Genomic DNA, 26,851 nt, shown 5'->3' on the forward strand with positions numbered 1-26,851 from the left:
GCAGGCAAGAGGAAAGTGAGAAAGCTTTATTTAATTAGATTATAAGGCCCCAAAGGCTTCAGAGTCATAAAAAAAATGAATTGATTTTTGTAATTGAGGATGGGGTTTCTGCCAAGTGCTGCCTTAATGAGTATTTAGGTTTTGCCTCCTAAGTTAGCAGCACCAGGCAAGGGCAGCTATTCAAGCCACTCCTCACCAGAGTCCTGAGCTTGTTAAGAGGAGCTGCCTGCCTGCAGCTGGGAGTGTTAACCTGCCTTTCCAGGAAAGGGCACCGTGTGTCCTTTCAAGGCAGTTTATCCCAGTCTCTTGGTATTCTCTCAATGTGAAAGCCCTCCCTCTTCCCCAAAACCCAGGAGGCAGCTTTCTCCATACATGGGTGTGGAAACTGAGGCAGCAGATAATCACAGTGTTGTTTTTCCTCACAGAAGTTGAGAGAATTAATTTGCTGCAGCATTTGAGGCAGTTTGCTTTGGTTCCTCGGGGCTGGTGGGACAGGTGTGGCACTGGAGCCCATCCTGTGCCACCCCTGCCTGGGAAGGTGCTTCTCATGTGGATGATCCTTAAAGCAGAGCACCTGAGCATGGTGAAAGGGTGTTTGGTGCTGGGACCTGCCTCTGCAGGAGCCACAGGACACCAGGAGGGCATTGTCCCTCATCCCAAACCATAAGACTGTCTGGAAAGAGCAAGAGATTTTTATCCCAGACTTTTGGACCTACCTCCTTTTGCCCCTATGGGCTTCCTCCAGAATCTTTTCATTTTTGCATGCAAGAATGGGGAGAGTTCTGTGTGCAGAGGTGGCTTCAGGATTTCCTGTGTGTCCCTGCTGTGAGAGCTGGGATAAGTCCAAGAGGAGGTGATTCCAAAATGCCTGGTGGGAATGTTGATCCAGAGCTGCCTGGGGACCAGGAGCAGTGTAACAAGCCCAGGTGAAAGGCAGGAGGTGTGGATGTGCAGGATCACAGCAGGATCACAGCTTGATAGCAACACCTAAAATGCAGATGTGTTACTATTACTGCCATCAGAGCAAGGGAGCAGAAAAGTGGCCACAAAATTCCAGCAGCCCCTGGTAGATGTAGGGAATTGTCCTGTAGGAGAAGCCTGTGCTTTATGAGCTGGATATTTTCTGAAAGCAGAAGAACAAGAAATCCACTGCTCTCCAGATAACAGCAAACTGCAAGGAGTGCACCTTGGGTCCTCGGGGACCCTGGGGACACTGTCCCTTCAATTCTGCACACGGTAACAGGCAGAGATTCCCAGTGTCAGGCACACAACTGAGGTTTGCACACTTGTCTCAGGCTGTGTCCCCCGCAGCAAACCCAGCTGCCACTCCTGATGTGCCACTGTGTCATTGGGTCACCGGCTGAACCAGGCTGAGCAGCGCTCAGCTCCTCAACCTCTGCAATCTTTACAGCACACTTATTTCTGGCAGGCCCCTCTGGCCTCTCTGTGCTTCACTAAAGCCTCAGTCCAGCACATAATTCATCATTTCCCAAAGTCATTGTCTGATGCCCAAATGTAATGATGTCTAAGGAGCAGGAGTAAAGCCCTGGGAACAACAAAAAGTCTGCTAAGGGGCAAAATGACCCTGTTGCAGGTTGGTGCAGCAGCTCTGCTCTACCCTTGCCACAAAATTTAGTGCATGGCATCTTGGAGGTCGGGAGAGCCTTTTGGTCCCTGAGCAGGTGTGATTAAAACACTGTCCTGGTGCAATTACATCATCCTGATGTGCTTTTTGCTCTTTCTGTAATTCCCCTGAGGAGAAGGAGCATCCTTGTCCCTGTAAAGCACCTTTACATCAGTGTGGGAGTGTGCCTGTTAGAGTCCTTCCTCAGGGAAATCCCGCTCCTCTCACCGTGGTTATCCAGCACATCCATTAAGGGCAGATCCAGCCCCTGCACAGGAACTGCAAAATGGCTCCAGCAGGGTTTCACTTGCACTTTCTGGGCAACTTGCTCTGTTTTCAAAACAAGTCAGCTTCAACATTTCAGGCTGCTCAGGGGCATTCTTGCTCAGGGAGGCCAGATCTGGCCATGTCACAGGAAGATGTTCCCGTGGAAGCGTTTGCAGCCCAAATGTGTTTGGCAGGGCTGGGCAGGAGCCCCGTGTTTCTCATGTGGGTGTTTGCAGCAGAAGCATCAGAGCTGGGGCTGCTGTCCTGGGCTGGGGGCAGAGAGCAGCAGAGAGAATTCTTCTGCTTTAACAAAAACTTCTGATGCAGATCAGACACAGCCTTTGTGCTGACTCTGAACCCTGGGGGCTGAGCTCAGCTGGAGATGTCTACATGTGGGTGAGCTGAGTCTCATTCAAAGTGCTTTTCCATGTATTCAAGCAAGTTCTGGTATATCCAAGTTCTGAGCAGCATCTCCTGTGCCATGTTAAAGATAATGATAACTCAACACATCCTAATGGTTCAGCAAAATCCTGCTTTTCCTTCAGTGACTCCATCCTAGTCTGTAAGTTCTGAGAATAAATATGCAATTATATTTTCTGCCATTTCTACACCCTGCTGGCTGCAGCCTGGGAGACTGAGCAGACAGCACATCACTACACAGGCGTGATGGACCCACCAAATATGTAGCTGTGCCCCAGACCATTTTTCCTTGAGTGAAAGATGCTGGAGAAAAGGGACAGTGGTCATGCTACCTGCAAAAGAGACACCCTTTCCAGAGAACAGAATGAGTGGGCATCCTCCAGCATGGAAAAATGATGAACTGTTGGTACCTCCTTGGTTTTCTGCAGCTGACAAGCAGTTTTCAGAAGGTCAGTGATCATCTGTTTGCCTTTGAAAGATTTACTTAGCCCACACTTCTTTTGTAGGAATGTTTTCTGCAGTTTTGAAAGAAAAAGTGGAAATTTTGGGCTAAACCACATTAAAAATGGCCTGCTGAGATGGGCTTATAGGAAGAGTATTCACTAGGAAAAGGGCTGATGTTCACATCCTAGTCTGAGAGGGGGTGATTTTCCTACAGCATTGTCCTGTCTGTTGCTCTGTAGTGCCCTCCTCCCTCCACTTTGCCTCTCAAATGTCTTGATTTGGTCCTGGTGACGTATTAAAGTCCCTTCATATTAGATCTCATGCTCTCAGGCTGTTCCTTGCGGGTCCTCTGGGCAGACAGCTTTATGCCCAAGTGGAGCTGCTGACTTTAGTGGAATTGCCACGTTTCGTGCCCTAACACCCTCTAATTTCAGGCAGGGAAGTTTCAGCCCCGTTGGCTGTCAGCAAATCTTGGCTGAGTCTGTGTTTTCAAGCCAAATAAGTGCATCTCAGTCTGATTTGGGCGAGGGAAGCTGTTCTTCCTTTCCTTCAGTGAGATGAAAATAGAAAGTCCCCACTGGTGTGACAGTTCCCCAGCTGTTCCCCTCACAGATGGATGCCTCGCCTTAGGTCCAAAGTGGACACTGGTTGATCCCATGTTGTGCTTTGCTTGCTGAAATCAGTCAGAGCAATTAGTCCTGTCTGGACTCTCCAGCAGCCTTTTCTGGACTCAAACATCTTCAGCAGTCAAGGTTTCTGCTACTATCCATGGCTGCCTTGAACCAGTGCTCCTGGTTTGGAGGAATTGCAAGGCTGACCTGGTGCCGCTCAGGAACATCCCAGAGTCTTGAAGCAGGTGCTCATCTCGAGGATGTGGGGACCATCATGATGTGCACAGAGCTATTTTGGCAAGCAGAAATCCTGCTTAACTGATGGGCAGGGAGAGCCCTTTGGAGAGCAGGGCTGAGTCTCTGCTGGGCAAAACAAGGTCCATTCCTCTCTGCCAAAGGAGCCTGGTCACCCTCCTCACAGACACTGAAGTTACTCCTTTTTACCTGGAGAAGCTACTCCTTTTTACTCCTTAATTTTCAGGGTGGAAATGCAGACCTTTTGAGATGTCTGTAGATGTATATAATGACATCCACAATGCTTGCTGTTCCCTTTCTCAAAGGAGGATCCCCCCTTCATCCTCCAGCTTCCAGAGCGACTGTCTCGTTCACACCAATGCCAGCAGGTTGTTCCTGGTGGTTCCCTGTGGATGAAGGAGCGCTGTGTGGAGAGAATGGGAGATTTCACACTCTCACTGACAAGTGAGGAGCTGTCTGGTGTTGCAGGTTGCTGCACATCAGTGTTGGATGGCTCCAAACCAGCTTTCTCTGATGTCAGCACCCACAAAAGTCTGTCTGCTGTCATCCCCCTCTCCTGACAGGTTTGGGAGGTGCTCAAGAAGACCTTGCTCCCTGCTCTCTGGGTCACACTGAGCTCCCAAGGAGCCCAAAGCCATCTCTGCCCATTCTGGGCATCTGCACTCCCAGTGCTGCTGGTCCTCACATCCCTTGGGCTGGAGACCATCTGTCTGCACACATTGTCTACCAGCTCCTGTGGTCAGAGGATCTCCATAAAGGTCTGATGCACCACTGGTCCTCATCTCCGAGGTTTATGGAAGTGTTGGAGGGTGAAGGGAGTTTGTCTCCCTTCCAAAACTCCATTTCATTCTGCAGTACTGGTCTCCATCCCTCTGGATGTTTCTCCCAGGGGACAGCAGGATGGGCTCGCCTGCTGCCTCCTGAAATCTTGCAGCGAGGCGTTGCATGGGTTTAGTGTAGACAGACAGCATGGCAGGAATTTCCTTTTCTGGGGTCTGAGTCAGCTGCCAGCACTGTTTTATTATTTTGGGTACTGGGAGAATGTGGGGAAGGAGGATCAGGCAAAGGGAGGGGAAAAAGAGGGGAAGAAGCTGTTTCCATTTATGGGTTATGAGAAGCAGTTGCAACTCTTGTGGATTTTTATGGAAGGTAACCCTGGCTGTGGGGAAAGCTGGGTTTTAATGAATTCAATTACGATGCTGCACAGAACTGAATGGAAAAGCCCCATAAACAGCCTGGTTTTATATTAAAAAAACCCCAACCCTATAGACTATAAACTCCCCCTCCAGAGAAGGTGAGCACCAGAGCAGATAGGCTCAGGTGAGGATGGAGCCAGCTCTGAGCCTAAAACCCCCGAAAACTCTTGTCTTGAGTTGGACTCAACCCAACATGGACTGATTACAAGCTGTTTGTCCTGCACTAAGGCAAGGCTGGAGCACTGGGACTCACCTGTTACCCAGAGCAGGCATCCTTCTCTCAAGCTTTTCTCTGGGAGCTGCCTGAAGGTGGGGTGCCAGGGCACAAAAGACTTCTGCCCCCTATTTCCATCTTTTCTCCCATGCCAAGAAAGAGCTGGCTGGGATCCTTTGGTGTCCCTGTAATCCCTTTACAGCTGCAGGATTGAGATCCATGGGCTCATGGCCTTGGGCTCCTGCAGCAAACAACCACCTTGGCCAGGCCCACGTGGTGGCGAGCATTGTGTGGGAGAGGCAGGAACAGCATCCCTTCTCCTCCTTTCCCCAGGCTGCAGTAAAAATTTGCCCTCCTTTGCTGTTCCCTCTCTGGAGGCTCCTGGTTCCCTCTGAGCCCAGGAGAATTCCTGTGAATTGCAGTGGGTTTCTGCAGGAAAAATCTACAGGGAGCCCTGCAAGGTCTCCAGAGGAGGTCAGGGTTTGCTTCTGCAGGAGGGAGGATGTAAGGATCACACAGACTCCACTGACTGCAGCAGGATCTCTGTCCTCCCACAGTCCAGCTGAGAGGCACTGGAGGGGGTTTGAAAGGAGCCTATTCCAGGAAGATTTGAGACCTGACATGCTGCCTGGAACACAGGGACATTCAGGTCCATGTTCATCCACATCCTGCACCTTCTGCCTCAAGCTCACACCTCTCCTGGGAGACCCATCAGCTCACTGTCCCTGTGCTTGGGCCCATTTTTTGTGGAGGCCTAAGTGACTCCTGCCACATCACCAAGATGTAAAGTGAGGGTGCAGGCACAGAACCACTGAACCATGGGCCAGGGGAGGTTGGAAGGACCCACAGTGGCTCATCTGGTCCAACATTCCTGCTCCAGCAGGGCCATCCCAGAGCACAGGAGCATGTCCACACAGCTCTGGATATCCCCAGTGAGGACACTCCACAGCCTCTCTGCTCTCTGCTCAGGGCTGGGCACTGCCCAGGGCACAAGTTCTGCTTCCTCTGCAGAGGGAATTGCTGGGATCTGTCCCTGCCCATGGCTCTGCTGCCATTGCTGGGCCTGGAGCAGAGACTGGGCCTGCTCTGCCCCTCCCTGTGCCCAGGGACAGCCAGGGATGGACAGGGACAGCCAGGGATGGACAGGGATGGACAGGGATGGACAGGGACAGACAGGGACAGACAGGGACACCCAGGGACGGACAGGGACAGACAGGGACAGACAGGGACACCCAGGGACGGACAGGGACAGCCAGGGACAGCCAGGGATGGACAGGGACAGCCAGGGACAGCCAGGGATGGACAGGGATGGACAGGGACAGACAGGGACAGACAGGGACACCCAGGGATGGACAGGGACAGCCAGGGATGGACAGGGACAGCCAGGGACAGCCAGAGACAGACAGGGACAGCCAGGGACACCCAGAGACAGCCAGGGATGGACAGGGACAGACAGGGATGGACAGGGACAGCCAGGGACACCCCAGGGACACCCAGGGACAGCCAGGGATGAACAGGGACAGCCAGGGACAGCCAGGGACAAACAAGGACACCCAGAGATCCCCCAGGAACACCCAGGGCTGAGGGTCCCTCTCAGCTGGGGCTCCTCTCCAGGCTGAGCAGCCCCAGCTCCCTCAGCCTCTGCTGGGCACGGAGATGCTCCAGGCCCTTCCTCAGCTCCACTGGCCCCACTCCAGGAGCTCCAGGTCCCTCCTGTCCTGAGAAGCCCAGAGGTTTTCACCCCTTTTCACAGTCTGGAGATGTCGATTCTGTTTCCCCTGTGAAGGGAGCAGCCAGGTTTGCATGGTGCACACCCAGGGCTGCAGGAAGGCTCAGTGCACAAAGTGCTGCCTGGCCAAGGTGTCAGTACGAGGAAAAGAACGTGCAAAAAATACTAAATATATTCTTTTATTTTTCCCTGTTTTAATAGCTGCAAAAGAGTGCAAACAGGAAAGCTGTTAAGGATTTTAAGACTCAGCTTTATTGTTTTCTATAAGCAAAAAACTGCTGTTGTTTCCCCAGGATGAAGTTTAGCAGGAATCATTTGGATCTCAATGTGTCCTAATTGCTCTGGGGACTCTAATAAAAATTCAAAATAAGGAGCTGTAGGATTTGGTTTCAAAAAAAAGTATGTTCCATGCACAGTGATTTCTGATTACCCAAAGGCTCTTTTTTTAGTATGTAGCTGGTTTATTTTAGTCTGTGGGATATGTTTTATCCACAGCCTCTTTTCCACGTTGGAAGGGAAGGATGCAGGACCTGCAGTCTGCACTGGCAGAGATGGATGGAAACCACGGGGGCAGCATATTGTCCATGAGCAATGACCATCAGTACTCCAGGGGCTCTGCAAAGTGTAACTCTGGTTTAGTGTGGTTTATTTCTGTTTTTAGTGTGTGGCTGAGGGCTCAGCCCAGCCCTGCCCCTCACAGCCTGGTCTGCAGCAGAAATGCTGCAGGTGCCTTAGAACTTGGTGTCATCAGGGAGGGACCCCTGTACAGAGCAGGGGGTGATGTACAGAGCAGTTTGGTGCTGCATGAATATTTGGTGTGCCCACATCTTGAGTTCACTGTGCAATGCTGCTTTCCCTGTGTTCAGACTGTCACACAGTGATAGAAGCAAAAGAATTTGAGAAAATCCAGAAGAAGGTAGCCAAAATACTCAAGGGGGTGGAGAAGCTGTCTTCTGAGAACAGGCTAAGAAGGCAGGGTCTACAATCTGGAGAGGAGAGGCTGAGAATGATATGATTGAGGTCTTCAAAATCATATAAAAAAACAAGCCCATGGGAGAAATAAATGTGGATTTTCACAAAGAGAATGGTAGAAGCTTTTTATCTCCAGCCATGTTGAAAAGGCAGAGGTCAAAGCAGAGACATAAGAAGGAAGAAATGTGCTTCAAAAAGAAGAACCATGGCTGTGATCTCTCTATGTCAATACAGGATTGTCTCCTCAAAGAGCCCTGACCGTGCCCATGTGGAGGCTACTGTGTGGCACCTGCCTTTTATCAATTCACTGGTAAGTCAGGTCATAAAAGCACGTCCATCCCTGTCCTGCAGCCACGCTGTGGATGGGATCTACAGCCTGGACACCATCTGGATGGGATCTACAGCCTGGACACCATCTGGATGGGATCTACAGCCTGGACACCAGCTGGATGGGATCTGCAGCCTGGACACCAGCTGGATGGGATCTACAGCCTGGACACCAGCTGGATGGGATCTGCAGCCTGGACACCAAATGGCTGCTGGGCACATTCCATTCCTGCTCACAGGGGACAGGAACACGGAGCACATGGTCCATCACAGCCAAGGATGTCACTATAGGCATTTAGCCCAAGAAGTTCAACGTTTCTTCCAACCCAAACCATTCCATGATTCTGTCTTCACTAAGCTGGAGGGAATGGGATGCAGAGCAGCAAGAAAAAGCAAGGCTGCTGCAAGAAGCAGCCTAGCTCAGCGTGAACTTGAGGAAAAGCTCATGCTTGACTAAGCAGCAGGATTCTTCTCCAAGCCTTCCTGTGTCCCAGCAGCCAAGTGGTTACACAAAACTGAAGCGGGAGCTTTTCCAGTTCCTAACGCAGGGAAGAAAATTAAAAATAAATCATTTCCCACCAGCCATTCAGCTTCAACAAAAGCTGGGACACTTCCAGAGCCAGTCCCTGAAAGAGCTGCTGTGTGGTTTCCAATCCCTCACAAAATCAGGGCAAACTTTGCTGCGTCTCTGCCCGGCCTCTTCGGGACCAGTGCTTCCCTGCAGTGGATGCCAGCCCAGCTTTGCTGGCCCTGCTGCAAATCCAGCATCATCCCAAAGCAGATGATGGGGCATTTCTGCTCTCCTTCCCTCCCAGCCAGCCCTGCCCTGTCTCCTCCTGGTCCAGGGGCTGTGCAGGACATGGGGTAGAGCAGGGCTGGAGCAGGGAGTGAGTGGCTGTCCTGAATTGCAATCCTGTGGCACTGGAAGCTCACAGTGATGAGCTGGTGCTGCTGGGATTCTGATAAATGAAGGTGATAGCCATTGGCTGAGTCTGGCCTGCAAAGCAGGGCAGCATGAGATGGCAACAGGGATGGGCTCCTGACTCCCTTCAGCCTCTGTCACATCTCTCCCACCAAGCCCCAGCTCTGGGAAGGAGATGGAAAGGCTGTGGTTAGCCATGGGTCATGGATACCTTGGCTTCCCTTAGCCTCTCCTGCAGCAATAACAGGATCCTTCCAGCATGAATCCATGTTCTTCTACCTACAGGGGCCCTACAGAGCTGGTCTGCTCCAAATCATGGAGCTCCTGCTTAACAACTGTCTACAACTCAGCAGGGCCCCATTATGTGTTGTTGTGACCAGTCCTGCCTGGGATATGTGCCAGGACATCCCCTTTTCTTGCCAGACCCATTTTTGTGTGCTAACCTCAGTTACGTTTGCGGGAGACTGGGAACACTGGACATGCAGGGGGTGCCCACCCTATTCCCAGGACCAAGGAAGGAGCAGCCACTTTGAGAGGGTGCCTCTGAGCCTGCAAAAAGGGCAAAATTTGTGAAAACCCACTGATGGGAACCCACATACCACTTTTCAGTCCTTACCTGCTTCAGAGCACACTTTGCAAAGCAGAAACAGAAGGAAATGAGGAGGGACTTGGGGAATGCCAGCCTGCAGTCCAAGGCAGCCAGGCTGTGCAGTTTTGGGACAGTCAGAGGAGCCCCAGAGAGACCTCTGAACATTCTCCCCCATCTCTTGGCCCAGTGCTGCAGTGTGTCCTCTCCCCACAGCTTGATTGAAGCTGTGGCATCTTCAGAGGCTGAGCTGCACTTTTGTGCTTTCCAGAGCAAACAGAAAATGGTGCTGAGACTCTGGGTTTGGGCTTTGTCCAGGGCTGGTGACCTTTCAGCTGTCTGCTGGAGGCAGATGTGGACACTTGCAGCCAGCTGTTCCACCGCTGTTTGTCTTCCAGGTTTTCCAAGCTGTGGCATCCCAGCCTGCCTGCTCCTCCCTTTGCTCTTCCACCTTCCCCACACAGGTGGGGAGGCAGCAGGTCATGGGTGAGCTGTAGGGTGGGAGAGACCCCCTGCAGCAGGCGTGGGATGAGCTGGGAGTGTGGCAGGAGTTGTCTGCATGACTCCAGTACATGAAGAGCTGCCATCAGAGCCACAGACTGTCACAAACCAATCCTCTGCTTCCTCTGGAGATTCTGGGAAGCCTCAGCCACTCATAACCTGTGTGTGCTTCAAGTGACTGTCGCTGCAAGCAAAAATCAAGCAGTTGGTGGCTTGTTGGGAGTTTCTCGTGGGTTGCTACACCCTCAGCTTCTCTGCAGACTTTGTGTGCACACAGCAGCCCCCAGGCAGGTGTGTGCCATGGAGCAGGGATCCAGTGGGAGACACACAAACCTCTCGGGTCAGGAGGCTACAAGAGGCCTGGATTTCTCCTCCTGGCTGTGCTCAGCTCCCAGTTTTGTCACACTGGAAGCTGATGGGCTCCCCAGCTCAGCAATAGTCTGTGCACATATCCTGCCAATGGTGGTGCTTCTCCTCCAGCAGGAACACAGGCCAAGGAGGAACATGACTAAGGGTTTAACTATTGATTCCTCAGCTCTCCTTCCAGACCACAAACATTCCAGTGAGACTTCACAGAGGGTGAAACAGTAGTATAATGCTTAACAACTGTAGTAGATTATATGTAATAAAAAATGGTGGGGTTTTTTTGGTTTTCTTTTTGTTTTTTTTTTCTTTTAATATAAATAATGTAAGTTACTTAAAGTTAGGAGGGATGGCTGGGACATCACACTTACTACGGTTTGCCAACATTTCTTACTCAGGCTATATCCTAAGTGCTTTTAGTTTCCTGTTTTCTGGTTGCATACAGCTGTGCCAAGCTTGAACTACTGGACTGGAATTCAGCTTGGGTGGTTCCTACTGGAGTTTTTGGATGGATGGCAGGGAGGTGGAGAATTTCAGCTCAAAGTCTTTTGGCTGTTTTAAAAAAATTTCACTCAAAACCCCCACATTATTCATCTCATATTAAGAAAAAGGCCAGCAAAGCTTTGCTGGAAAGATTCCTCCAAAGATTTGAGTAGTGGCTTGGTGTGGCATGTCTCACATGTCTGTATTATACCTTCACTTTGAGAAACTCAAAATCATGTTAGGTTTTCAGTACTTTTTGAGATCACAGTGTGGTTATGCTCAGGAGAGTGTTGGTAGTTTTGCAAGTAAAATCCTGGAAGATGCTTCTTTGGCTTGGCCCTGCTGTCAGTGCATGGGAACACCAAGTGCCTGGGACTGATTTTTTTCTCCTGGATTTGGTGGGAAAAAGATTTCCAGTTTTTCCCTCTTAATTTGGAATGGCAGATAAACAGCCTAGAGGAGACTTGGCCCACATGTGTGAACCTAAGAACTGTCCCAGGGATTGTTTTGCTCTTCCTTGGGAGGGCTCAGCTCCTGCAGGTGGGATTCTGGGCTACAGGAAGCTGATGTGCTGGGGACCCAGGTCAGCCTTTCTCTTGTCAGGCTAGTGGAGAATGAAGCTGAAGGCCTGCAAAGGCAAGCCCAAGAGAGGGTATAAGCAGATCGCTCTGCAGGCACTGGACACAGACACCTGCTGCCAGGCTGCTCCGTGGGCTCTTTCCAGCCACTGGAAAGCAGGTGGCACACCTGGACCCTGAGCCACCCATCACCTCTGGCAGCACACAGGCAGTGCTGTCCTGTCTTTCTGTCTCCATCAACTCTCTGCAAGTCTGGTCTGAGAGCTCAGGCAGCTGTCTGTAGGGGACACACCATCTGTGGTGACCTGACATGCTCCCCCAGCCTGGGGTCACCTCAGGGGGATGCATCCCTGTCCATCCCTGCATTGTGTAAAAGAGAAATGTTGCTACATCGATCCCTCTGGTAGCTCACATTTGTTTGCATTTAGCCCAAAGACCTTTAAAATGGCTCTTGTTTGTTGATGGGGCTGAGGAGGAGCTGTTTGGGGGATCAGTCTAAAACTCAGGTACTTCACTCTGTGCATCTCATGGGTGAAATTGGGCATTTTGCGGGCTCACATTGACGAGTTTCTCCTGAAACCTGCAACCACAGAGTCTCTTTCCTCCACTTTAGCTGGCTGGGGGCCTTTGTAAGGAGAGATGTCAGGAGCCCTGTGTAAGGAAAATTCTTGCAAAACCCCGGAGAACCAAAGCATGCTGAGGAAAAAGCACTTGCAGTGCTCTGCCAAGGAGTCATGGGATGGGTCTGGGAACCAGCCTGATGAGGAGCAGCAGCAGGGTGGCAGGACACCAGCAGGATTCTCCTCTCTGGCCTGGGTCTCACTTTCTGTGATCCCTTGTTGCAGGCAGGGGCCGTGCAGGGATCAGGAGCGGCCGGCTGTGACAGGGGCGGCGATGCCACGCACGCTGTGACTGCGAGGGATGCACACGGATGCACGTGGAGAAGAGGTAAAACTGCCAGCACTGCCTCCAGGAGGGACTTGCCCCATCTCAGGACTGTGGCACCTGCAGCCCTCAAGGAGTGCTTCATCCCATGCAGGGCTCTGAAGTCCCCAGCCCACCACAGCTCCCAGCTGTGGGGAGCAGGACACGGACAGCGGGCTGGATCTGAGGTCCAGGATTGCCTGGGCTGTGGGATGGGAAAAAAGTCAGGCAGGAATTGGGGTTCCCTGTGGGATCTGTCCTGTTCAGCAGCAGCTCAGCATGTTCCTGTGTGGATCTGCCCTTACCCAGGCCACAGAGGGGTGTTTTGGGTCCGAATCCCACCTCTGCCTTCCTCTGGCGCTGAGGGATCAGCAGCAGGGAGGGGCTGCTGGCATCTCCACAGAGTGAGAGGTGCTCTGTCAGAGCAGCTGCAGTTCTGCACCCCTTGTTAACAAGAACTGGTAGAGCCCTGACCTGGCCAAGCAATTAGTGATTTTACTGCTAATGAAAGCTTCAGCTCAGCAAGTGAGAGCAGCCAGAGCCTTTTGCTGAACCTGGCCACCCTCCTGGCTGCTCAAAGGTGATGGTTCGCTGAGAGGGAAACTGAGGCAGTTGAATGATCTGCTTCCAATGTGAGTTAGGAACCGGGTTAGAGGGAGAACCCCAAAGTCCTGTCTGCCTGCTGGCACTGATTGGCCAGGCTTCCTGTCCAGATGAATCACAGCCACATCACCAAATGGTTTGGGTTGGAAGGGATTATCCTCCAACACCTGCCATGGCAGGGACACCTTCCACTGTCCCAGGTTGCTCCAAGCTCTGTCCAACCTGGCCCTGGACACTTCCAGGGATGGGGCAGCCACAGCTCCTCTGGGAAAGCTGTGCCAGGGCCTCACCACCCTCACAGGGAAGAATTTCTTCCTAGTCTCTAATGCAGCCCTGCCCTCTGTCAGTGTGAATCCATTTGCCCTTGTCCTCTCACTTCATGGCCAAAGTCCCTCTCCAGCTCTCTTGGAGTCCCTTTAGGTTCTGGATTGGGCTCTAAGGTCTCCCTGGAGCTTTCTTTCCTCCAGGCTGAACAGCCCTATGAAGACAGATAATATTTTTAAAATATCTGTGAAGACATATATTGCTTAAAACCAAAATCAGCTGTTACAGTGGCTCAGCCTGGGTGCCAGGGGTGCAGAATACCCCTGCTTCCAGCAGAGATCATTTCTGGTGGCACTTGGCTGCAGCTGTGGGAGGATCATGATGGAGCAAAGCTTTCACAGCACTGTGGAGCTGAGGATGGTGCCTGTAAGACCTTGCAGACTTTGCATCAATGGGTCTATTTGCCAATAAAGTGCCTTTTTGTCAAAAAACTATTTATATCAGTGCAAACCAGTGTCCTTCCCTTGCCCTACAGAGAAAGCATCCCAGGGAATATTCAATCAGGACACTTTTGCCAGAGTTTTAGCTGGCAGCTTGTGACACCCTTCAGCAGTACTCGTGTGTTGGGAGAAGTGGTGCTCTGGCAGGCAAGATGCTCTGCAGAAATGCTAAGTCAGCAGGGAGAATCACACAGGTTGGCACAGCACAGCTGCTTAGAACGGCTGAAAAAGAATAAATCACGCTCATTGCCCGTTTCACCTATTTCTCCTATTTCTGGAGGGCAGGGAGTACCAGGGAATCCCAGCAGAGAGTCTGGGAAATGCAGCCATGCCACGTTCGTGTCCCCAGCCCTGGGCACAAACAGCCTGCATGGGACACATCCCCTGTTCTGAGGCTCTCTGGGGTTACGGGAGCAGCAGGAAAAGGGTGCCTGGGCCCCCAGTGGTTCAGCACCACAACAGCAGCTTTTCCTCTCCCATCTCACTGCCCTGAGTGAGGAGCCTTCAAAATCACCAAACGCCAGAAGAGTCCTTCCCTGCTTTTCCCCTGAGGATGTGAGCTTGGCTGACCTGCCTTTCCGGCAGCCCTTCCCGATGCCCACGCTGTGGTTTCTTTTCCCTTGCAGGTAGTGGCGAGGCTGAGCCGATCCCTCCCGTGAGCGCCGGGACAAGGAGCGGAACATGAGCGAGAGCAGCCCCTTGCCATGTTCTGCCGCAGCCGAGAGCGAGCCGCGCTCCCCGGGCTCGCAGCCGTCCCCGCTGTCCTGCGGCGCCGGGGACGAGCAGCAGAGGCAGGCTGCGGAGCCTGCCAGCGGGAGAGCCAGCCCCCGGAGCGATGCTCAGCCCTCCCGAGCCCAGGGGGAGCAGCGGCACCAACATCTGGAAGCGGTGACGGAGCCGGGCGAGAGGCTCGGCGAGCCGGGACGAGGCTCGGGCGCTGGCGGCGCTGCGGACGGGGCAGTGCTGGCCAACGGGGTGGACACTGCGCTGGCCCCGGGCCGGGAGCGGCCGCAGGACGGGGACACACCCGGGCGGAGCAGCCCCGAGCTGGGGGACAGCGGCTCCCCCAGCCTGCAGACAGCGAGCGGGACCCTCAGCAAGGAGAGGTGGCACAGCGTCCTGGGCTCCTCAGAAGCTCTGAGTGCTGACGAGGCGGAGGAGCAGTTCGGGTGAGTAAGGTCGGCTCGGTGCTGGGCTGTGTGTGTGTTGTTTTCAGGGCTCCTTGGTTCGAGTTACTCTGCTCCGTGTGTAACTCATCAGCTTAAAGAGCTGCAGCTGCTCTCATGGCTGGCTGTGGCTTTCCACTCCTGTTTCTCTTTGGGCTTCTCGCGCATTTTTTCCCTGCTTGTAATGTTTTACTCCTTTTACTCTCTGGGCTTCTCACACGGTTTTTTCCTGTTACAAATGTGGAAAGCTGTGATTAGAGCCAGTGTCTGCTCACAGAGTCACTAAAGTGAAGGGGAAGCTTTTGGGATCTCGAGAGGAGCTGGTTGTGCTCAGTTTAGGGGTGTCCCTCTTGCAAGTTGGAGATTCAATCGCAGCACTTATGGCAGAGTTACCTGAGGTAATTTAGGGCAAGTACAACAGCCTGGGGACTCTGGAGAGGCAGGCTTGTCTGGGAGGCTGGTGTGCCCTGGAAGCCCCTGGCAGCATGGATAGCTCTGGCAGTCCCTGGGCTAGCAGGTGGCAGCTGTGGATCTGAAAGTGGGCACGGCACTGAGCTTTGCTCTCCAGTGCACCTGTGGCAGGTGTTACCAGCTCCTGGGTGACAGGGACAGCAGTGTGAGACAAAAGGTACAAGAGTGATCCAATTCTCAAGTGCCTGAGACCAACCTGCATGTGTGCAATGTCCCTCAGTCCCTGAGTCCTCTCGTCTGGCTCACAGGAGAACTCTCCAGGCTGGTGTGGTATCCACAGCTGATTTTATGCCTCTGCAGGTTTCTAGACCTCCATGGGATTCTGCAGGCTGGGGGCTTAGGGGGGCTGAAGGTCACTGGGATGAGGAGAGGATGAAGAGGTTCTTCCCCTGCCACTCCTGCAGGAGGGGTATGGATGCTTCCCTTTGCCACCAGAAACCAGCCAGGGCTCTGTGTTGTAGCCACCCGGGGCTGATGCCTGCTGTGAATTTTACAGCCCTGCCGTGTGCACCTACTGCGGGGCAGGAGAGATGCTGCAAGCAGGAGGGGCCGAAGAAGAGAGCAGGGGCTGTCCCAGGGGAGTGTGGCCTTCTGAAGAGGAGCTATGAAGGGACAGGGTGGCCAAGGTGGCCTGGGGATCACCTCCTAGCTCTAGCCCCAGGCAGGCTCTGCACTGAGCTGCGTGTTCTGAGCACTGTCTGGAGCGTGGGCAGCAGAGCTGGGGAGCCACGCAGGGCGTGGGCTGACAGCAGGCATCCCTCCTGCTTTGTTTCTCTGCTGTTGAACAGGCTTCTTTATAAAAAGCTTGTGGTTAGTTTCGCTCGAGAGCCCCAGGAAGAAGCAGCAGCACTGCTTCAAAAAGCACAACTGAAGGTGTTGCAGAAGAAGTGTCCAGGGCAGGCTGCTGCTGCCCGCAGAGCTTGGGGAGCCTGTCCCCAGGCAGGTCCCACGAGCCCCGTGAGCTATGCAGTCAGGTCTTGGATAGCTGCAAGTGTCTCAGGTTTCAGGGGAATCATATTTGCTTGGTAGGTGGCTCCCTGGCAGAGGCTGCGAGTTCAAGAGGAAACTAAGTGTGGTCAGAGAATGCTGCTGCAATCACTGGAAGTGCAATTATTTTAAGGTACTAGGGCATGAATTGGTAGAAGTGGCAGGCTGAGGATCTGGGGATGATGCAACCTGACTGGGGTCTGCATGCAGAGTCCGTGATCTCGTGCTCTGAACATATTCACTTGGATAGCAAATGAGTCTTTTGGGAGGCTGAATGCACAAGGGACAAGTCACACGCTATATTCAAAGCAGAAGGGCAGCTGGAAAACTTCTGGGACACAGCTGAAGTCTGGGAAACCACTTAGTGCCTGCAGATCGGGTTAGCTCACTGTGTTGGAGCTCATCTGTGCTTTGACCACCTATCTTTAGGGTAAATGGCAGGAACGTGTGGCTGGGCCAAGCAGAGCGTGGAGCTGCTCTGCCCTGACCACACGGACTGTCCAGCCCTCCTGGGTCAGTGTGGGTCAGGAAGAACTGACAGATGGACCAAGGCACCAGGAAGCTGCTGTCATCCTGCATCACCTCTGAGCTTCCCCATTTTTTTCTTTACTCCCCTTCGAGGAATTGCTGTAATGACCCATTCTGGGCATAGGAGAACCTGGTTTAAAAACCAATGTTTTACTAATGAGCAGTCAGCTATTTGTTCCTGATGACAAATCATTTGTCATCGTCTGCACGTTACTGCTTGTATGATGCATTTTCTCCCTGAATTTTAAAGTATTTCACAAGAAGGTGTTGAGTCTTGCTCTTCCCACTGGAATGGAGAATTAAAGGGGGAAGTCATCCAAGGTCATCACTCCATGGTAGAGCTGGAGAAAGAACCCATGATTGTCCTCCTGAAGGTAGGTTAGTGCTCCTATGCAGGAATTGGTTGGTAAAAAAAAAACCAACAGGGAAATAGAACCAAAGATTGAGTGTTTGTGTTGCAGTTTGCATTAACTGAATCCCTTTTTTTCCTTTCTGGTTTATCCCATGGCATCTGCTGTTTGCCAGAACCTCATTCTCCTTTCAATGTGGCTGTGTTGCATAGAGGTCTTTTGTCTTCTCAGAATCCCCCAGCATTGGCCCTGCTGATGTCAGGGAGGTCACAGCTCTGCAGTCCAACTACAAGATCCACCAGGGAATGATAATCTCAACTTTCAGCCCCATGAACTCATGGAAAAAGAGCAAAATTTTTACCAGAGAAATCCCCACCTTTTGCTTGTAGATGCACTCAGCACCTGCAGTTTTGGGACTGCGGCTTTTGCCCACACATTTCCTCCCATGGCAACATATAGCTGTCAAAAAATTCACATTCCATCAAATAAAGTTTCAGAAAAACTTTGCAGAAAGACTGCAGTGCAGAGGCAAGAAAGTCCTGGTTTCCATCATGTCCTCCACCAACACAGCAAACTTGTGATGGCAAGTTGAACATGAGACAGTGGTGCCCTGGAAGCTGGGAGGGACAACCATGGGGGCATCAGGCCCAGCATGGCCAGGAAGGGCATTGTCCCACTCTGCTCTGAGCTGGGGTGGCCTCACCTTGAGCCCTGGGGCAGTTCTGGGCACCACAATATGAGAAAGATCTCAAGCTGTTAGGAAGTGTCCAAAGGAGGGACACGGGGATGGTGAAGGGCCATCGGGGACAAGTATAGGGCTGGAATGTACGAGGTCTGTGGTGTGAGCAGGTAATAGAGGTGATTCTGTATGGGTACTGAAAGAGCAGGGATGTCTTCCTTGGGATTATGGCAGTGTGGGACCTGCTAAGTAATAACCACAAGGTTATTCTGGCACTGGATCCAGGTGTCGTATGCAAAATTCTCCCGTTCAGAGGTCTGGCTTTTACCGGAACGTGACAAAATGAAGGGCTGGCTGGGCCTCTGGGATCACTCATCACAAAACTGGTTCTTTTCAGCTCTAGAATCTTGTAACAAAACTGGGAATCAAGTAGGTTATACCACAGGAAGATCCCAAGGGCCATTATCACAGCAGCCATTTCTGCCTCTTCTCTTGCCTCCCAGCTTCAAGCGGAACATGGCCAGAATTGCCTTGACAGTATTTTCTACATTTCTCCTTTCGGTCCAGGTTTGCTTCTGGAGATGCCAAGCTGAGCTGCAGTGATGATGACAGGGAGCATTTCCAATTCAAAGACATCAGGGATGGCTTCAGCTCGACCTTTGAGAAGATCGTCGAGTCTGACCTTATGAAGGGGACGTACTACAGCAGCCTGGACTCTCTGGATGTGCTCTCCCTCACAGACGAGACAGACAGCTGTGTCAGTTTTGAGGCACCTCTCACCCCACTGATCCAGCAAAGGGCCAAGGAGAGCCCCGAGCTCTTGGAGCAGAAACTGGCAGCCCAGCAGAGAGAAGCCCTTCACCACATGGCTGCTGATAAGCAAGAGCAGGCGGCAGCCAAGCCAGCGGAGGGGGATTTTGGGAGCCCTCTCAGACACTCAATTACCAGCAGCAGGTCAGAGAACGTGCTGAGCCGGCTGTCCTTGAAGAGTATTCCAAATGGGTTCCACGTGGAAAGCTCAGAGGAAGATGCCACCAAGATCATTAACTCCATCAGGTAAGGCAGGGAATTTCTTGGACAGTGTCTCCTTTTCTTATGAGATCCCAGTCCAGGGGCAAGGCTTGGTGAATGTGATTGAGTTGGAACTGCTCTTTCACCCCTTGTGCTTCCTCTTATGTGTTGTTGTGCCAGAAAGGCCAAACACCAGCAGGAAAGCTTTCACCTGCACCTGCAAAGCCCTTGGCAGGTTGGGGATGGTCAGGTGCCCTCCCAAATGCTTCTGATGTGCAGGGAAACCTCAAAGCTTCCCTTACAGAAGCCTCCCCAAAGGTTCTTCTGCAGGCAACGAGGAGATCAGCAGAGACTTCATCCTCTGGACCAGCTCAGACCCAAACCATCACCCCTGGGAGGCAGAAGCTCATCTGCAGGGGGTTCCCTGCGTGAGGAAGCCAGGTGATGAGCAACCAGTTCAGGGGAGAGCTGGAGCGATTGTATGCCCAGCCATCAGGCCAGCAGTGAGTCACACTGCTCAAAAATGGTGCTGTAAGTGGCTTTGGGCAGGAAAATAAAGGGCTGTATCCACACCTACGTGCTCAGAGTGCTGTCTGTGGCACAGCTGGCCACGAGGCCACTACAGGGGGAGCAGCTCAGCAGTAAAAACTGGTCTGGTGCCAGTCCCACATGATTTATACAAGTGCAGTTTCTCATCCTCAGCAAATAACCCAAACCGAAAAGCACAGCATCTATCCCTAAGATTTCCAGGATGTCCATGGCTTGGAAAGAGCTTGGGATCCCCAGTGGGGAGAGGGGAAGCTTAAAATGTGTTGAGGCTGCTTGCTTTGATGCATTCTCATTTCTCAGGGGGAAGCTACCCTCCCTCCCACCTTTTCTACCAATTTGCAATTAGACTGCACTATTTAATTGGAGCTGCAATGAAGGCGGGTTTGTCCAACATCCAGTTCACAGCCATATTGCTGGTTTTTTTCATGTGTCTTTTTTTTGTTTGTTTTTTGTGAGGGCAAGAAGAAAACAAAATGTGGCGTTTTCTGGGGGTTTCACCGGGTCTCGCTGCGGCTCCTTCAATGTTTCTTGTCTCTGCACAGCGATGCCAGCCTGAAGGACACCCTGTCAGACTCGGACTCGGACATGGGCAGCACGGAGCAGCTGGACCAGGGCAGCACGGACACCCTGGCCAATGGCTGCAGGGCGGACAGCGAGGCTGCCAAGAGGTTGGCCAAGCGCCTCTACAACCTCGAGGGCTTCAAGCGCTGCGACGTGGCCCGACAGCTCGGGAAAAAGTACGTGGGAGCCAGCCCTGTGAGGGGGGGCAGAGACACGGGGCTGGGGAGGGCAGGAAAAGGCAGGAGGGGCCAGGCCTGTGTGCTGCATGGAGTCAGGGCTGATCCTTCCAGTTGAAGCTGGAAGCTCAATGCCCTTAAAATAAGAATCCTACAAGCTGCCTGGAGTGTTGGGCAGTAAATGTCACAAGCTGCTGCCCAGCAGAACCAAAAGCTTCCTGCCTTTGGGAAGAGCCCAGCAAGATTAAAGCAACCCCCAGGCTGAAGGGTTTGGGAGCCAGCTCTGCTGCTGCCCTGGGCTCCCTGCCACTCCCCTGGTTTTTCATGTCTGCACCCCAAAATGTTCTTGCTGCAGAGCCTCCCAACCCTGTACCAGGGCAGGAAGGGTTTGCTGGAGAGCCAGGGGCACACAGGGAGGTCCAGGCTCTTCAGCTGGTAGATCTGCCTGGGTGAGCCAGAAGGGAAATCAAAAAATATTCAAAAGTGGGAGAGTTACAGAGATTTCTAAGAGACAGAGTAACAGTAACAAGTGTAGCAGTAACAGATTATTTTAGGATGCCAGTGGGTGTGAAGGCACCAATCCCCATCATCCTTAGCCTAGATCAGATATAACCTGTGTTGCTGGGATTTATTTTATTTTATTTTTTGTCCTTGGAATGTCTTCCCCCTGCCCAGACCAGCAGAACACACTTGTCCCTCAGCAAACAGCCACACTTTCAGCACCAAGGCTTGTGTGTGATTCCCAGCTTAGTGCTGGGACAGAAGGAGCCCAGGAATTGTCTCCTAGAGAGGCTCTTGGCATCACCTGGCAACGTCCTCATTCTCCTCCTTTGCTGAGGTTCTTGTAGCAGGTGCATTGCTGGTTGCTCTTGCCTCAGGTGTGTAACATCCTTCTCCTTTCTTTCAAATTTGCCATGACAGCTCACTGAGGGGGCAAGTTTCAAGCACTGGGTTTCTGAGTCTGTCCCTTTGCTATTTCCTGCAGTCCTCACTCACGCCTGCAACCCTCCCACCTTGGGAGGCTGTTTGGTGACCCACATCTGGGAATTCACACAGCCTTTGAAATAAAAGTTTTGTTTTGATCAGCTGGGTTTTGACATCTGAACCATTTCCTGACATGAGACCTAAATAGAGCTGCAGACTCTTGGATCACACAGGTGGATTGGCAGAGCAGAAAAAGGAAATAGGGTGAAGTTAGTTATTTATAGGTATTAATATAGGTATTAAGTCACATTGTCTGTATTGAGCAAGACTAAGACCAACCTATAGTGCTGGGAGCAGGCTCAGTTTAAGTGATGCTTTCAGGCCAGCTCTGTTTAAGAGAGCTGTACAAAAAGTGAAATCTCATTTTATTACTTCTTTTTTCTTTCTGATAATTTGCAATCTTCTAAAAGAAAAAACACAGAAAGTAAACCAAAGCCAAAAGTATTCATCATTGTCAAACAGGCAGAAAAGGCTCGACAAACAAGGAAATGGAGGTTGGATATCTTCCCTCAGTTTGTTTCCATCTGCCTCAATTCTGTGAAATTAACCTAAAACCCAGGAATTACCATTGTCCCACTGAAGGGTAAATGTTTGGGCAGCTGAAATCTCCATGGAAGACTCTTGTTCCAGCATTGCTCTGTGGCCCTGCCAGCTCCATCAGTGCCCACAGTCACATCTTGTGCTGGGTGGAGGTTGAACTGTCCCAGGCTGTGAAGGTGGCAGTGCCAGGCACTTCCTTGTAGGGTTTCCAGAACTTTGCTCACCAAATGCCTGTGGCAGCAGCCCAGGACAGTTCCAGCATGGCAGTGCCCTGGGATCTGTCAGGGTCCCAGCCATGGGCAGCACCACGTGGGCACGAGGCCTGGTTTGTCCCCCAGAGATGAGCTTTGACTCACAAGCTTCTTATGGCTCTGAAGTGACCCAGGGGGTGCAAAAAGGAGCCCAGCCCTGCAGGGCAGTGGGATTCAGGCTGTAAATCACCACAAATCTTTCCATGTCCAGACACACGGGAATGGACTGGGAGGAAAGGCCGTGGCTCCTGTGCCCCCCTGGGGTGGCTTGTGACCCAGCAGCTCTGCCAGAACTCTTGGTGCTTGAACCCTCCCAAAGCAGGCAGAGGGAGGGAGCATCAAACTGGGGTGTAAGGTGAGAGGAGGTCTGTAGAGGCTGAAAGGGCAGCAGCCAGAGGATGCCAAGCACGTCCCCACAGGAAATACCGTGCAGGCCCACCAGGCAGGGCATGGCAGGAATGTCCCCATGGGAAATGCCTGGCTCTCCTTGCAGGAATGTCTCTGTCCTCTGTCGTCATGGTGGAAGTGTCACCCATTCCTGCAGGAAGGGCTGGCACTGGCACAGAGACAGGAGGATAATTCCTGAGTGAGGAAACCAGAGCAAACACAAAAGCCCATCTTAGGGTGGGATACGGCCTTGTCCTGGCCGCTGTTGTTATCCCACGGCCTGGGTGTGTTCACTGGCTCTGGAGCTCAGGGAGAAGAGTCCCATCCATGTCCCTGAGTCCCTGGAGACACAGGAGTTTATTGTTTGCAGGGGTCTGGCTGCCTTCTGGTGTCTTGTGACTGTCCAGTTCCCTTGGCAGAGCCAGCAGCCCCTGCCTGGAGCTCACTGAGCTCTCCTGCTGCAGCACCCACCTGCCACAGGAGCAAGGGGCTCTGCTCAGGGGCTGGGATGGGAGCAGGAATATTTCAGTGGGAGGAGGGGACACATCCAGCACTGGGAGAGAATCAGGTGTTGGAGGAGCACAGGATATCCCCATGGCCTCTCCTGGCTGCTCTGGGAGCAGGCTCTGCCTGGCCAGCAGCACAACACAGGTGGAGCAGGGCAGGTGTCTCATTCCCAGGTATCTGGGACTGGCTGTGGGTGCATCAGGGAGGTCTTCCAGCAGCATTCCTGGCCAGGAGCAAGCGTCCCTGTGTCTGAGATGGTGACTGCAGTGTCTTGCTGGGATTGGGCTGGCCAGCAGGCAACATTCTGCTGTTCCTCTTGTGGGCAGTGTCTTCTTCCCTGATGAAGGGGCTGACCACTCCCTCTTTAATTACAGTAATGAATTTAGCAAGCTGGTGGCAGAGGAGTATCTCAGCTTCTTTGACTTCACTGGCCTGACCCTTGACAAAGCACTCAGGTGAGCTCTGGGATGGAGAGAGTGGTGGGATTTTGGGGTTTTCTGCAGGCTTCCCAGCACTGTGTGAGCCATCCATGTGACAGGAGCAGGGACTGGGGGGAGATCCAGGCTGTCATTCAATCTTTGGTGTCACATTTGGCACAAGGGACTGCCTCCAAAAGTGGGCTTCAATAGGAGGGCCCAGAGCCTGTTTCTCTGGGGTGGAGAGCAGCTCTCCCAGGAACCCCATCCCATACAGAACCAGAGCAAGCGGGAGCAGTTTTTTCCCTTGGGATGGGGCACCCATCCTGGTGCCATCACACCCGAGGTGGATCAGATCCCAGCTGGCAGCACATTTCCCTGCACAGCTCCATGGATCCCTTCCCCTCTGCAGGGTGTGGGGCTGGAGGGAGGATAAATGACCCTTTTCCATCCTCCACCATAGCCAGCAGCACATCTCTAAGCATCCCTTTCTCTGTGCAGGACGTTCTTGAAGGCGTTCCCGCTGATGGGAGAGACGCAGGAACGGGAGCGGGTGCTGATCCATTTCTCCCGGCGCTACTGCCAGTGCAATCCTGAAGAGAGCACCTCTGAAGGTACTGCTTCCTTTCCTCTGGCTCCTCCACACCACAGGGCACCTGTGCACAGAGCTGGACTGCAAAACCAGCCACCCACAGCCAGGCAGACAGGGCTGCAGCTTCTCCCTTTCCCAGGGATCCTGCCCTGGTCATTATCCCTGCCCTGGGAGGGCCTGGGGGTGCTGGGTGCTGACAGATCCCCCCAAACAGAGCCAGACCAGTCCCCATGTGCCAGCTCACAGCACTGAGGTGCAAACACATTCTGGCACGTGGACTGGTCCTTGAAGGACCTCACCAAAGGGCTAGAGAGCACCAGGGAGGAGGCAGGGACTGGAATATTACTTTCACAAGCAGCTGCTTTGGGTTTACAAGTGGGAAGTTTGGTCTTTTAAAGGAAAACTGCTGTGAAGCCAATTTTATGGTGGTTGTTTTAGGAAAAGGTAAAGTCTGGGGAAAAAGAGGATGTCTTTGGGGGTTTTTTGTGTTGTTTTGGTTTTTTGTTAAATCTTACACAGCTGAAGGGAGCAGATATTCTTTAAGGTCCCCAGACACAGCAACTGGCCTTGGTTTTGCAATAGCTGGGCTGCCAAGAACAACAAACAGCAGAACTGCATGAGAAGGGGAGCAGTCAGCCCCAGCTGTGTGACTGTTGTGTGTTTCAGATGGGATTCATACACTCACCTGTGCCCTGATGCTGCTGAACACAGACCTCCATGGCCATGTAAGTAGCCCATGGAGGAGCATCCATCCTTTACTCCTTCCCAGGGCAGAGCTGCTCCCTGATGCTGAGTGTGTTGCTGGACAGCTGAGGTGGGTTGGCAGAGAGTTCTCTGACCTGCTCCAGGTGGAATTTTGGCTGCCAGTCCCCAGCAGAGTGTCACTGCACACTCTAAGGTGCATGTCCTGCTGACATCAGTTTCCCTGTGCAGGGACAGGCAGTGCTGCTTCCTCTGCTCAGCCCTGCCCCAGGAGCTCCCAGTGAGGTCTTCCCTGCCAGGGAAGGGCTGCTCCCTCTTGGGGTGCAGACACCTCTCCCCAAAAACTGCTGCAAGGGGGCCAGTGGGTTTACACAGGTCTAGGTTCGATCTTTCCTTCCCAAAACATGAAGTGAGCTCCAGCTGTCCCTTTTCCCCAAGATGTAACAGGCAGAGTTTCATAGCAGAGAGGCCTCGGGATGAAGAGCAGAGTGAGCAGAGCTCAGTGCCCAAAAGAGTGGCTGGAAAACAGCAGAAGCTGTGAGAAAATCTCTCACCACCTTTTAAAGGCTCCCAGTAACCTGTCTGCACACAGTGGGATAGAGGTGGGATCAGTCTCACAGAGCATTCATCATCCAGCCAAAATGGTTGGAGCCAAGGAATTGTTTCCATCAAATCATTTCCTGCACCAGCAAAAGCAGCATTGTGGCAAAAGGCAAACTATGTGACTTCGATCCAAAATAATCTTATTTTGTCTAGTTTTTTTAAGTAAAAAAAAAAAAAAAAAAAATCCAAAATATGCCTCTGGGAAGATAGACATAATTGAAGAGACAAAAACACCCAACCTAAACCTCAAAAATCCTGCCATTTCTATTCTTCATTGACAAGCTGGCTCAGAGGCCTGGTAAGAGGAAATGTTCTCATGATATCTAGGCAGAGAAAAAATAGCTTTCTTTTGACCAGGTATGCAAATGCCTGAGCTTTTCTTTGAAAAAATCTTCTCTTTATTTTTCTGCATGTGTAACATTAATTTCTTTTTCTCCTTTTCCTCTTTTTTTATTTTTATTTTTATTTTTTTTTAAATTTCCTTCTGCTCCTGGAACCTCTCTTTCTGCTCTTTAACCCTTTACCAGGTGGTAAGTGCAGTCCTTCTAGTGTTTTGCTTTAAAGCACTGGCATTTTACTTTTTTTGTGTTAAAAACAGTAAGGAATTTTGTTTGTCTGGAATCCTAAGTGATTGTGCAGTGTTCTTCCCTACTTAGCAAGCCATTAGCAGCTGATATCATCACATGAAATGCTCCTGGTGTAAAGAAACCTCCATGAACTGTGGTGTACCTGGGATTGTGTGACTTGATCTCCCACCCCTCCCTGTCAGAGATGCTGCCATGATATTCCATGTCACTTTTGATTTTATTTTCCTTTTTAATGTCGTGTGTGTGTTGCAATGTTTCACTGTGCATTGCTGGATGGGAAATGCCCTTGCTGAGGACAGAGGGGTGGATGTGTGTCTGTAAAGGGGCAGCTCCTCACAGCACTGCCTCTGCCATGCTCCAGTCCATCATTCCAGCAAAGACACCGAGGTTTAGAACAGGAGATTTGCACCTGGCTGTAGCACTTTTGATTTTCTACTCAGGTGCACTCAGACCACATTTCCAAACCACCCAGAAAACTTTAAAGTGAGACATTCCCTATTCATGGAAGCACCTGGAGTTGGTTTTAAAAGACAGAGGGTCACCAACAAGCATTCCAAGTATAACAAGCATTCCAAGACTGATGCCTTGGAGTGCCTACCTAGAACAGGGTTTAGATCAACTTAAAATAATAAAAGCAGGTATTTATTGAAGGCCTTCAATAGATGCACCTTGGGCAGTCAGAAGCCTCAGGGGGGATACACCCAAGATGGATGATGGTCTCCAGTTTTTCACAGAATTAAAAGTTTGGTCCATTTACATATCAGGGGTTAATCCTCCAGTTACAGCTTCCAGGTAATGAAGTCATTTACTCCAAGTTTCACCTCCCCAATTCACTGTTTACATCTCTCAGGGCCTGAGGCAGTGAGGTGTCCTTGAGTTTCAGGCCCAGAGAGGAATTGTTTTGTCTCAGTAACACGTGAGAACAGCAGCTGACAGCCTATGGAGTTTTAGAGTTATACACTAAAGCAGGACAGGATCTGAGAAATATAAAAGCTGAATCCTAAGGCATCAAGACTATGCA

The 26,851-nt window shown here is 51.8% G+C and overlaps 1 protein-coding gene across 1 annotated transcript in view; it reads left to right on the forward strand.

Moving 5' to 3' along the window:
* The window catches only part of PSD2 (pleckstrin and Sec7 domain containing 2), a 72,543-nt gene that overhangs the window by 24,520 nt on the left and 21,172 nt on the right, over positions 1 to 26,851 (forward strand). Inside the window, exons 2-8 of the mRNA XM_058849032.1 lie at positions 12,338 to 12,440; positions 14,410 to 14,952; positions 18,532 to 19,020; positions 20,067 to 20,261; positions 23,305 to 23,385; positions 23,848 to 23,960; positions 24,605 to 24,663. Of these exons, the coding sequence (XP_058705015.1) occupies positions 14,465 to 14,952; positions 18,532 to 19,020; positions 20,067 to 20,261; positions 23,305 to 23,385; positions 23,848 to 23,960; positions 24,605 to 24,663 (1,425 nt within the window). The 5' untranslated portion in view covers positions 12,338 to 12,440; positions 14,410 to 14,464. The remainder of the gene's footprint in view (positions 1 to 12,337; positions 12,441 to 14,409; positions 14,953 to 18,531; positions 19,021 to 20,066; positions 20,262 to 23,304; positions 23,386 to 23,847; positions 23,961 to 24,604; positions 24,664 to 26,851) is intronic.

Source organism: Poecile atricapillus, chromosome 13, assembly GCF_030490865.1.
Source record: "Poecile atricapillus isolate bPoeAtr1 chromosome 13, bPoeAtr1.hap1, whole genome shotgun sequence".
In the NCBI taxonomy this organism is placed as follows: domain Eukaryota; kingdom Metazoa; phylum Chordata; class Aves; order Passeriformes; family Paridae; genus Poecile; species Poecile atricapillus.